This window comes from Aplidium turbinatum, chromosome 7 (assembly GCF_918807975.1).
Source record: "Aplidium turbinatum chromosome 7, kaAplTurb1.1, whole genome shotgun sequence".
Lineage (NCBI taxonomy): Eukaryota > Metazoa > Chordata > Ascidiacea > Aplousobranchia > Polyclinidae > Aplidium > Aplidium turbinatum.
This window is the reverse complement of record NC_137478.1, coordinates 16,796,812-16,810,671: the sequence shown is the minus strand read 5'-3', so window position 1 is coordinate 16,810,671 and position 13,860 is coordinate 16,796,812. Positions and strand designations below refer to the sequence as shown.

Here is a 13,860-nt window from a genome sequence, read left to right as displayed (position 1 = left end):
AGCTTCCACAGATCAGGATTCATGTAATAAAAACAACTGGAATCAATCAAACTTGGCAGGATTGAGAAAGCATCTGTTTCTTGCGCATAGTGTCCAGATCAGCACTTTTCAACCTTCTTGTCATCGCGGAACCCATGATGTACTTTCGTGTTTGTCACAGAACAACCACTAACAAAAATTACAAATTGCTTGTCAGAAAATCAAGTATTTTGTTTTTCACTTCAAAAAGTGATTAGACACCAACAAATAAACAGTTACCGGTATTTTAAAACTTTCAGTAAGAAATAACCCCTTGTTTAACTAACTGGCCTACTTGGAATGTGAATGCGACACAGTGGTTTTAAACATCAGAATGACGCATCAATATAGTGAAGCAAGAAATCAATTCCCCTAAAAATAGAAGAACTTTCATGGAACCCTTTAAACTCATTGAACCCCACTACGTGTTTTCTGAAATCTGGTACTAAAAAGTTAGTAATACATAAATTTCTTATTCTTTTGCAGTTATATGATTGCTAAGGGTATTTGCTATCTCATCCTTTGTGAATCAAGCTTTAGCAAAAAACTAGCATTTGGATATCTGGATGAATTATCTTCTGAGTTTTTTGTTCAATATGGCAACAGAGTCAGCTCTGTTTCCAGGCCGTATGCTTTTATTGAGTTTGGTGAGTTCCTATTATGATGATGATACACTTAAAACTGCTTTTATGTTTTGCATTAAAGCACACTGTATGGTTCTCATTATGATTGAATTACCCATGTTTTTGTTTAATCATTAAAAAAGCAATTACACCTCAATTTATGTCAAAATGTTTTTTTGCTGTCGCTTGAGTGAATAAATATAATCATAATACAGACAAAATCGGTTTTAAAGCGCATAGTGCTTAAACGTGTTGTATTTTACTAGACTTGTATTTCACTTAAAATAGAATCAATCGTTTTATGGTATCAAAACCTGAAATTCCAAACCATGTCCTATCTGTTGATGATATGTTTGCCCTTTGTTTCTGAAGATGGCCATTGGCCAGTGAAACTGAATAAAGCTGTAGTGTGCGATTGGTGACTGGTGTGCAACTGTGCATTGTTGCAATGTTGCGTAGATGTGAATTGCATAGAATATTCCACTTACAGTAAGGGAGAGGGTTAATTTTAATTTCAATTTTAGCCCTGAGTTTAAGATACAACAGTACATTCTAAGACCTATCTTATTGTTTATGTCATTTAAAGTTAAAGTATTATTTATTACAGTTTACCAAAATAAGTAATAATGTTGCAGGGCAGCCGCAAACAGTTTTTCTGGTTTTGGTTTATCGTAAAACACGGAAAAGTGATTATTTCCATTTGTGCTCATGACTATGTGCAATCGTGCATGCGCATTGCGCAAAACCTTAACGAAAATACAGATAGTCTGTATTGAAGAAATAGAGAATAGGCTGCCACATTAAATTGATCGAAGGGTTATGTACAGCTTTTGCCATACAAGTATGCCTTCTTAAGTAGCCAAGTATCTACACTAGGGTGATTCAACATCGATGAAAAACATTTGTTTTTGAAATTTTTAACTCTCACCCTTTGAAAGTGTGATGAGTAAAGCAACAACATGATAGATAAAAAAAATTGTGTTCTACGAAAAGGATTAGTGGACATTCAGTTTCAATTTTTGCAAATCGGATGAAAATTATGAAAAATAACCTATTTATTATTAATCCATTGAAATGGTAGATTTACTGATTCACAATATTCGGCAAAGGAAGAACAACACCAAAAGCACAAATGAATGCTAAAAAAACTATATTAAGCTAGAATACACCCTGAGAAATTAACACGCACAACACAAACAACAAAAAATTTGCGTTATTGATGCATCATATGATCAATAATACTTGATAAATAACAAAAACACTGTCCTAAATCAAATATTTACAAAGATTCAATGAATGCAGGAATGCCATTTTGTAATGCAGATAAATGTCTTCAATCATTATCACAAAGATTATGCACATTATTGTTTTTCAATCTGGCTCAAAACGCTATTCTTACAACTAACTCGAAAAAAATTTTGATGCTCAGTCACCTTTTCGTAGCCTATATGGGTTGACTCAGAGTTTTTGAGGTGAAAGTCGCTAACAAAAATTCTGGTGCTGGTAGCCCTGGGTTCGATTCCAGGTCGGGTCATACCAAAAGACTTTAAAAAAGGGTACTGATTGTGTTCTTTCTTGCATAACGCAGTGAGAATAAAACGAGTAATAACCTTGTGACATATCACCCTCTTCCAATCTGCCTTGAGCCAGCATGGAAGCAGTACGGCTGATAAGATCACATGGAAACCTGTCAAGTAACCCATGTTGATGCGCAATCTGCTGCAAGCGGGGATAGCGAATGATTATTATATACTGTAGTAAAACCATCTACAATTCCTCTATTAGAGAAGTTTGTTCAGCTAAAAATGCAGCTAGGTTACTCTGAAGACAGAAACTGTAAACTCAAATCAGACTGAAAATAAACACCAGTAAAAGCGACAAGGAACTTAACCCTTTCAGTGCGTGTACCCGGTGTTACCGGGTATAGCAACATGTCGGTGAAATGCGTGTACTCGGTAATACCGGGTAGTCAGTTAAAACCTTGTTAAAGCTAGTTATTGACTTGCACGCGCCAGCTTGGCTTGTTTCTATGCACTAGAAGTTATTTGTAGCTGTTTAAAAACATCAAACTTTAAAATGTCGGGGAGCAATGTGCGAGGTAGTGGATTCAATACGGAGGAAGCGGTAGGTCAGATTTTTGCTGACACAGACAGCGAGGACAATTTTGATATTGCTGATAGAGAAGTTTCGTTTCCGCATGTTGTCAATGACAGCCCGGGGAGTGATTGGGAATGTGATTTGAATGATTTTTATGATTTACATCTTGACGATAGATCCATGGATGTGTCTCCTGATTATGATGAAGAGGGTGGTCGTCGTGTGAGCCTCTGGGGCCGAGGGTCTATTCTTTTACCACCCCAGATTTACGATGTTCCCGGACTACACTGGAAGGCTACTAGAGAGCAGCCAGTCTTTGGTTTCATCATCCATGACACGCAGACCTTCCACTCCATTAGATGGCTTGAAGACGGAACAGTCATTGATGATGTGGTCTGCGGTTTGTTCCTCGGCACCACAGTCACAGGAGGAGGAAGAGGTCATTCCCCGTTGGTGCATGGTTGAGCGGAAAAGCCCGACGCCCGTACGAAGACGGTTGAGGCGCACCCATGCCTGTCTTGGTAGCCTTAGGCCGATGGAGCGTGTGTCGGCGTCGGGGCTGAACGAATAGAGTCTGGTGGCGCTTGACTTCCATTCAGAATTCCATTTATGGTCCGCTCAAGTTTGCCCTGACTGTCCAAGCCAGCCAGGCCTGCATGCAGATAAAGATTGTTTTAGGGTTTACCACATAAAATTGGATTATTCTGTAGCTGCACCCAGGGCCGGCTTTAGCTGATGGGGAGGCGGGGGCACTTTTAGATCGGGGGGGCCTCGTGCAAAAATTTTTTTAGCTCCGTCGGCGCGAAAAACCACCTCTACGTGTACAGTAGCAGTAATCCAGCACTGCACAGCATTTTGCAGAAACTTCAAAGGCCGAAAAAAAATAATAACACAAAATTACATTTTTTTACGTCGGGGGTCCCTTCAAAAGGGAGGCCCGGGGCACCTACACCCTCTGCCCTTCCCTAAATCCGGGCCTGGCTGCACCTGATGAAAAAAATAGAGATTCATCAGACGTATAGCCTACGAGTAAATGTCTAAATTTTGCTCTCACCAAACTCAACAGCCTGAAGTTTGTACTGTGAAAGAAAGCAAAAACATTTATTGAAAAGCATTAGCCTATGTGATAGAAGACTACAATCACTATGTAGCCTACAAACTATAACTATTTTTCAATGTAGGCTATCTTTCATTTTTTACATGGTATTCTATGGTTCTTTTTGTCCGTTTTTTGTATTTTTATCCATTTTCAGTAAACAACAAGACATTCCAACAACATTTTACTAGAAAAAAACTTTTTTTTACAGATTTTCTAAAAATTGAAGCACCTAAAATGGCTGCCACGAAGTCACGTGACAATCTATCTGTGTAAAATTTTAAAATTTTCCTTTTTTTTATTAGTTCAACCTTTTTTTAAATCTAAATCACAAAAAAAAAATTCAAAAAGCTCTAATAAGAGCTTATTTTTTTCACATTCATTATGAAATGCATATTTTTTCTAAATTTTTTTTTTTTTAATTTATTACTTTTTTTACCAGTTTCATTTTTTAAATGTTATTCAGTAATTGATTTTTTTCGTTTTGTGTATCTTTATCCATATTTAGTAAGAAAAAAGACTTTTTAACTACATTTCATTACAAAAAAAAAAACGTTTTCTTCACTATTTCACAAAAATGAAAAAATCAAAAATGGCTGCCATGACGTCACGTGACAATCTAACTGCGCAAAACTCTAAAATTTTGCCTGTTTTTATTAGTCCAACCTTTTTTAAAATCGAATACACAAAAGAAATTTTCAAAAAAGCTCTTGTAGTACTTTTTGCACATTCATTTGAAAATGCATATTTTTTCCTAAAAAAGGGCTTAGCAGAGGAACTAGACATACCTATAGCAGCGAAAGGGTTAAGACAACAAAGCAATCAGCAACAACGTAAATTACAATGCAACGTAAAGCAATAACATTTCATTCTCCCTTCCAAAGATTATGAATAGGGATCAACATAAAATCAATGACATTAATGCATTAAAGACGTAAAATTAATTCACAAATCTATTAGGTGGTCGCCTTGAACGTAATGAGCGCCAGGGCATGGGGTGCTCGCTGGAATCAGTCGGTATATGAATTTCCGATGACGGGGCAGGTGCATCCTCATTGACAGACTCTTTTTTGATGTAACTTGTTCGGGAAATTCCACAGGTGGTTTGTTTATCTCTTCATGTCCAGGCAGATTGTGTGAGTTTGAAGGGCTCACGGATCAGGCAACATAAGAGTCGATTCGTCCAGGCCACCACGAGCAGTTGGACGATGTCACGAATTGACACTGGTTTCGCGTCCGTTTGCAAAACGAATGTGCACGTAGTTCGGAGTTGCATGAGTCATTTTCACTTCTTCGACAAGCAGTTCATATTTGCTAGCACAAACGTGTCGTCTCAATAAAACCTTTTGAGGACATTCAACCCAAGTAGGTGTGGAAATAGGCCTACCTAGACTTAAACGACTCTGAAAATTGAAAAATCGCTCGTGTGGTGTCACGTTTGTTACAGTACATAATAAAGAACGCATGGAATGTAAAACATCAGGTAGAACACACTCCCATTTAGAAATAGGGAGATCTCCAGTTTTCAAAGCAAGTTTACAGAAGTCCAAATTACGTTGTTATATCTTTTGCCCTGACCATTAACCCATGGATTGTAGAACTTATACTATAAGTTCTTATACTATAACTTCTTATACTATAAGAAGTTCTGCTGGTAGGAATACGCAAACTGTACATGTAATGTAAGACACAGTGTCCTTAGGATATAAACCATGCACCTCTATCCGAATGCACATAGCCACATTTACCAAACATCGCAAAAAGACTAGACATGCACGAGATTGCAGTTTCAGTGTCTACTTTACTACAAGGAAAGGCGAAAGGAAATCGAGAGTGCTCATCTACTACAGTCAGAATGTATAATATTTGTTATTCGTAACAGAAGGTAAAGGTCCTTTGAAATCGATGCTTAAGCGCTCTATAGGTTGCATAGCTTTTATCAATGGAATTTCAATTGGCTTGTAGAACTTAGGTTTCAACTCAGCGCAACTTTTACAAGAGGATGTCATTTATAGAATAAGGCAAATTCTTTGTTTTAAGATATAATGATGCATGCGAGTTACTCCATGGTGGCATAAGGCCACATGAATTTCATACAAGGAATTGTCCATCATAGTTGCACAATACCCTCTAGAATCTAGATAAAGTGTCGGGAGCAGTATTATACTTCCCTGCTCAATAAACGATTTCATAATCATACTGTGATAGTTCCAGTCGCCATCTCAAAATTTTTACGTTTTTTACCTTGCCATGGTTGTTGCTGTTGTACATGAATGCCACCGATTTTTGATCTGTGACAAGTTGGAATCGGGGTCCCGCTAGAAAATGACTCCATTTTCGAATGGCTTGGATAATTGCCGTCGCTTCTTTCTCCAAGCTTGAGTGAACTTTTTCACTTTTTGTTGAGTGTCCTGGAAAAAAAAGCAAGTGGTCGCCCGTTCTGATTTAAATTGGCTGAAATGGCAATGTCAGATGTGTCAGTTTCTACTGTAAATAATATTTCTTCATCTATCACCCCAACGTAACTTGGGCTAATTCAGCTTTCAATGTCATGAAAGAGTTTAGGGCTGTATCATTCAGAGCAAAGGTAGTTTTTCGAATTAGAGGCTGAATCTTATCACAATAACGCGTACTCCATTGTGCATAATACGCAAATAAGCCGACAACCCTCTGCTGTTGTTTGCTACTTTCTGGAGGCGGGATTTTGAGAAGAAATTCCACTCTTTCGGGGTTAGGACTTAAGGCACCTACCTTTAGAGATTCTATATCCAAGCAAGTCGATTGTATCTGCCGAATAACTACTTTTGCTTCATTGAAAGTTAGATTGCATTCTCCAGCTACTGCAAGAAATTTTGATCGTGCTCTTCTTGGGTTTTTCCGCAAATGGTAATATTGTCACGATAAGCGTACGTACCTTTGCACTCGTAGTCTTTGATAATGTTGTCCATTATCCGTTAAATACCAGGTACAGCACTCGTTAGGCCAAACGGCCTTCTCTTCCATTGCCACAAGCTTCCATTGGCTTCGAAAGCAGTGTAATTTCAATCTTGCAGCTAGGAACTTCTACCTGGTGGTAGGCTACGCATTTTGTAAATCTAACTTTGTATAACTGCTGTTCCTAGCGACATTGTTCACTACGTCTGACATAAGAGATAAAGGATACGTGTCTAAACAAGTGAATTTGTTTTTGGATTGGCTAAAATCGATGACCATACGCTTTTTGTGATTTTCGTGGGTGACCACAAGAGGGTGTGCTCGCCATGGCGAACGACTCGGCTCAATCATACCTTCCTTATAAAGTTGCTGCACCTCTGAAATAATAAAACTTCTATTGGCTTGAGAATACTTTCAAGGCTTTGTAGCAATCGGATGGCACTCCCAGGCTGCAATTTTTCACTTTTTCGGCTACCACGTCGCTTGACACGTGCCGTCACTATTCGACAAACGCTGTGCCTTACGGAAAAAAAAGGGAAAAAACTGAGAGAGGACTAAACGTCGTCAGGTCGAGGAACAATTGGAGGGGAAGCATCACGTGATACAATCATAAGAGTGCCGACGAGTAAATTTTCTTGCGCCAAGTACTTCAAGGCAAGGCCTAAAAGCAACGCTTCACGCGAGAAACTCCCAAGGTGTCCGCGCCGCCATTTTGAACACTGTGGGAGAATGCTTTGATTGAAGTTCTAACGCCTGGCATCAAACATTTCGCCACACACGTTTTGTGCTATTTGACACAACGGGTTTCTTTTGTTGATAAAATAACCGAAGTAGGCTATTTTTAGTTGTCAACGTCTATGCCAGTGTTCAAAATGTTCTTCTGGAAGAGAACTCCTTTCCATAAAAATAGCGGTTTTTATCATCTGTATTTCTGAACATCTGGTCGGAAGCTAGGCTGTTTTCTACATGTGTAACTTTCGTAACAAGTATTCAACAGTCATTTTAACAAAGCAATATTGTTAGTTGGCTCAAACGGCGAAATACAAACTAAATATTGAAAAAAGTGAATGCCGCATTGGTTTAGCCGTGAAAGGATGTTCATCGCAAAGTTTAGGAATCTGTATCGTAAAAGTTGCACTTTTTGGACAAGAGTATGATAATGTAGGAGCTACTGTTTTGAAAAGGAACTTAAGACAACGTAGCAGCAAAGCAATCACCAACAACATAAATTACAATGCAACTTTAAGCAATAACATGTCATGATATACATTATACAATGATTGCCGAATGTGCAATAACAATCTTATAGGGGAGGGTTACTCAAAACAAAGGTTCAGTTTGAGTTTTAGCTGTCCGGTGAATTAGTTATTTCATGCGCAACCACAAAAGCTAAACTATCTGTACCAAACCACATTTTTAGGTAAAATGTATCTTGAATTGGGGAGTCCGGGAGTTGAAGCCCCCTAGCAACTAGGATAATCACAGTAAAAATTGCTTCCTTCCAGCAAAAATCGGTTTGAAGAAGCCCTGAAACGTGGCAATGAGGTTATTCTTCCACTATCAATACCCACTACCCAGAAGGTCCGCATTCGGACCGCGGTCCGCCAGTTGAGTAGCCCTGTTATAGGAGATGAAGGTTTTCTTCTTCTGCACCACGATTAGAAAACAAGAACCAGCGGACTTCTTGTACTCTTTTTTTTAATCTTTGATTTATACAACAAACAGACGAAGCGTTCTGACTGCACAGTGCACACACATTTTATTCTGTTAAATCTGAACAACCCAAAGCTGTGAAGGCACCGAAAATCTTCTTGTCGCAGTTCATGCGTCATTAATTTGTTGCCGTTTCTAGATATCACTTCCGGTGAATGCGTAAAAGCCAATCAATGCTGTTGAGTTTTCAGCTGCTGAGTTTTTATCTTTTTTATTAAAACTAATTTTGAGGTCACGAATGAAGTGTGCTTGCCACGTCTCCTCTGTCTGGAGTGAAGTTGCTCGTGTGTGGCCGAGCTCTACATCCCAAAGCATGTGGTTGCTATTTAAAGGCAATTGTGTATGCTGTCTGGAAGCAAGTGGTGTGGAACACTAGGACTGCAACAACATATTCTTTTCTACACATCCTTTGATGTATTTTTGTTTAGACACCTACATGCAAAAAACAAAGAAAACTTACACAGATACGAGAACCAGAAGGAATTTGAGTTTAGTTTCTTCTGAATTGCAAGATGTGCAGCGGATAATGGTCTCTAACATTGATGATGTTCTGCAAAGGGGTGTTGCCTTAACAGGTGAAACATTTGCAAGTTTTTAATGTGCTTGAGAATTGTATTAAAATAATACATTGTGTAAAAGTACAAGAATATTTATTTTTAGCACTGTCTCCTGAATTAAAGAATTTTTAATGTTGTATTGTACCTTTATTTTTATTGGATGAAAAATTGCACTTAAGTTCCATCAAATTTACCAAGCTCTCCGCCATCGTGTATTAATTGATATATCTTGTGCAGGCCTGTAAGCTCCTTTATTTTTTCGGCAACTAAGCATGGCTCACCAAACCTTTTTTCTAGTGGCTTTATGTGAAACTTTTATCAGCAATATTTTGCTTCAGTATGTGAGACTTCACCTTATTTGTGAAAAAACGTTGCAAATGCGAGTGAAGGGAAAAAAGTTTTATGTCCAAATGCTACTGGACAAAAAAGTTTTAAATTTGAACTTGAGTGGACTAACTTTTTTTTAAATACCAACGAAGTGGAGAAATGTTTGTTTGTAGAAGTCGGCAACCAAACATGGCTGACTTACTGACTTGGTAGTTTTGGTGGCCATTTAACGAATGTTTGGTGACAATGGCCACCGATAGCTTAGAGGCCTGTTGTGTATTCCATTAACCACAACAATTTTTTAAGCAGTGGTTTAACCTTTTGTTTGTTGGCACCACCCTGAGATATCAGTAACTATGGTTCATAACCCATTTCCCCCCCCCCCCCCCCCCTTCTAGAATGATGGAAAAGTATTGTTGTTCTTGTGTATACGAGTATATAAATAACAAAACTATTGTATTTCTTAATTCCTTATTCATATAACTGACCTCAAAATGATCTCATTACTGAGTTTCTCACTCCTAGTTAGTTACTCTCAAAACTCAGTCATGTTTCCGTAAACGATAAATGTGGTGGATTTTGGTCGTTTTAAGCTAACTGTGTCGAGCTATGTTTGTTTATAGCAGATTTGGTTATAATAACATGTGCTTTAAGTATAACAAAAACAACCAAAGCATTAGGCCCAGACAAAGTTAGCACTGAAATGATGAAAGCACTGGATATCATTAGCTTCGACGTCCTTCATGCACTATTCAACAAAATATACGACACCAGTGAAATTTCAACTGATTTTACAAAATCTATTTTCATTACAATCCCGAAAAAACAGGTAAAAAAAAATGTGAAAAATATTGCACAATTAGCCTAATGTCCCATATTATTAAACTACTGCTGAGAGTCATCATGAACAGAAGTAGAAACAAATTACACCCAAAAATAAACGAATGTCAATATGGGTTGATGCCTGACAAGGAATGCGGTCTTCATTCTGATCTCTCCCAAAGATCAATGGAAATGCAGAAAGATCTGCACTTGTGCTTCATCAACTATAAAAAAGCTTTTGGGCAGTTCCATGATAAGGACAACCAACCCATCAAAACATATTTTTTATCTGATAACAATAAAAATGGTATCCCTGGAAAGCTTATTCTTTCTAGTTTTCAGAAAAAAAATATATTCGGCCCCCACACAAAATGGGTGGAAGTTATGCTTCAGTAAGCGAACATCATTTCAAATGCCAAAAAAATCATGAAAAATACTCATATACTGAATTCTGAAGTTTCTGATTGATATTTCAAGTAACTTCGTCAATACTGCTGTTGTACAATCAGAAATGAGTGTAAGATTAATCTCTAAAATTTTTTTTTTTGAACAAGGTGTCACATTGGACTTATAGCATGTGGGACTTCGACCTGGGGGTCCTGTACGTCCGTCACAAATTTTTTCCTTTATTTTATTTTATTAAATTATTAGATGAATTAAAATTTTGAAACTTCATTTTTTCTTTTAGTTCCTACATACCAACCTACATCCCAAATGGTTTTCAAAATTTTTTTGTTTAACTAAGTAAAAATGCGTGACGGATGTACACCATAATGGAACGTCCATCACGTACGTCCGTCACATACGTCCATTACAGATACTAATACTGTTTAACTAACTTTAACTTAGTCATTTTGTGGTGCTTAATAATGCAGGGATCATGCTCATGTTTAATTGTTTATATTGTCACTGATTTAAAAAGTTATTATCCCAGGTACCATAAATCTTAGTTATTATAACCCCATAGTTTTCAATTACACTTTCTACATCTTATGAGCTCATAAGTGTAACCTACTGATTACTGAACTTTTGTTACAACAATGGTGCACAAGAGGGCTGTGAAGTCTTCAGAAGAAAAAGGATAGGATGAGCACAACAATAAGGGAACAGAAGCACAAGGGTAGGATTATCTTTGAGGAAGAAGAGAAGTGAATATCTACATAGTATGATAGGAGTTGAAGGATGTGATAGCAAAAAATTAAAGTTTCAAGCAAATGATACCTTTGTAAGTTAGATAGAAACATGGCTTTTAACTTTCAGTGTAGAACATAATTATAAATTATGTTACTGGTTTTGTACTCTTTCCAGCACTTGATGCCAGTAAGTCACAGGAATTTGTGTTCACTACAGTAGCTGAATAGATATTTTTTCATCTTTGGTGATTAGCAATGGCTAAAACTGATAGGTTAAGCAGTGGCAAGAAAAGAGAAATAAGAAATTGAAGGAAAATCTACAGCTATACTTGAACCATTTAAACAAGGATCGTCTCAGAAAAGAGAAAGAAAGAAAAACCATGAAAGAACGAATGACACAGCAAGAAATTGAAGAACACAGAATTAAGGAAAGAAATCGCATCTGAAATATCAAAAAGAAAAAAAAAAAAAAATCGCTTCTGCTGAATCTAGTACATCGCGAAATCTGTCTCTATATGGGCCAAATCAAGCAACTGGAAAGGCTTGGCGCAAAATGTCCAGGTGTTTGCCACATTCACCAAGGAAACAAAAGATTCTTAATTTTAAAAGCTGCTCAAGCAGAAGGATTAAATCTTCCTGTCGACACTAGGAAAAAACGCAAAGGCTTGTCGCTGGACACCATCATGAAAGTTCAAGAGTTTTATGACAAAAATGATAGATCATGGCAGGCTCCTGGAAGAAAAGATAGGATCATTATTAGAAAGAAAGGAGATGATGGAAATACGATGGAAAAGCAAACACAACAAATACGGTATATGACCAATGACCATGTCTCTGAAGGAAGCATATCAATTGTTTTTGACAGAAAATGAAATGCATTTTGAGAAAGTTGGTTTATCCAAGTTTTGCCAGCTGCGATCTCAAGACATCAAAACTTTTGATAATATGCCACATAACGTTTCAGTCATAGACAGCAACATCATCGCTGTGGCTTACACATCCGATGATAAGCAGCACACTGTTGTTATTATATCTTTTTAACTATGGAGAATCTAATGAAGACATGAACGTCTGAAGTAGAAGAAAGTGCTTGCTATCAAAAAAGTGATTGGGAGCCATTCCGTGTCAATTCACACAGTCAAGAAAATCAACCTCTTCGATTTTTCTTAAATTTTACATACCTTTTCGCTATCCTATATGATGAACAACTGCAAAATTTGAGTGAAATTTATTGAGAAACACGAGAGTTATGAAGCATTTAGTTTGGGGGGGTCTGCCGAGGGGGCACATTTTTTTTTATTTTTGGCCATGTTTGAGGCCTTATTACTGCTAAATTAAATTAGGTAAGAACCCAAATTTTTTACATGTGATAGTACTTCTGCCAAATATTGAAAAAACAACATTGTTCACATTGTCACTCTAAAAGGTCAAAGGTTATAGACATCCAAAGTTGGTCGTTTCCAGCTCTCGGCTAAAATTTTCCAAAATTTGAAAACCTTGCCAAGACCCTATTTTTGATTGGTTTTGGCTGAAATTGAGTAGAAATGTTGTTTACAGGATTCTCTATGAACTGAGAAAATTTCAGTACAAAATGTTAAAGGGGTTGGGAGGTATTTAATGTGAAACATGGGTCGAAATGAAAAAAAGCAAAAAGTGGGGTCCTTTTAATACCCCGGTTACCCATGACCCCAGTGAAAATTTGCACTGAATTTTTTTTTACATATTCACTAAGATATGACAAGTCTACCATGCAAAATTGATCCATGGTTCTCAATGTTTTCTTATAGAAAATATTCGTCAAAGTTTGGACAAAAACGCTAAAAATTAGAAATAAAAACTTTAAGGGGAGTAGGGGTGATCATTATTTTATCTTGCTATTGGCTATATAAAATGTTCTTGATGGCAGTAGCAATATTATGTGCTTGACAAACGACAATATAGACCTATAAATAAGTTTTGCAAGACGTTTTATGCATAAAGTTTAAGACATTATTATCTTTATGTGTTTTGGTTACACTGTCCGATATCGTTTTGTTCAATCTTTTGGTATTAAATTTTCTTTAATTGCATGAAGAAGAAGAAGTATATAACATCAGAATGCCATGTTAATGCAAGCCGAAGAACCTGATAAGCTGACATACACAGACTATTTGGAAAATTGGTGTGTTCCATAATTCTAACAAAGAATGCATGATGAGTTTGTGCAATGATTGCTCTGGCAGAGAATGTTTGAAGAGCTACTTAATTGATACATTCAGCAACCAGTATGATCTTGATGATACTATAAGGGACAAGCAATGGGCTCATACTGATAGAACGACAATTAACTGAGCAGCTAAAAAGCCTGGATGACTTTATTGAATCATTGTGTGACACCTTTCTTGCTTTTATTTACTTATTTATTTGCATCAGGCTCAACTCAAGATGGTCAATATTACAATCAAACATAAAAAGTAGAAACAAAGCAGATACTCAGCTCCGAAGAGCTGAGTCGTAATGTACCAAATACAGCTTAGAAGACCCATCACTTCATTAGCAAA

General features: G+C 37.1%; 1 protein-coding gene across 1 annotated transcript in view; it reads left to right on the top strand.

The window, feature by feature from the left end:
* The window catches only part of LOC145774376 (vesicle-trafficking protein SEC22b-like), a 64,944-nt gene that overhangs the window by 40,288 nt on the left and 10,796 nt on the right, over window positions 1–13,860 (top strand). The window contains exons 3-4 of the mRNA XM_082585614.1: window positions 505–665; window positions 8,910–9,056. Coding sequence (XP_082441740.1) covers window positions 505–665; window positions 8,910–9,056 — 308 coding nt within the window. The remainder of the gene's footprint in view (window positions 1–504; window positions 666–8,909; window positions 9,057–13,860) is intronic.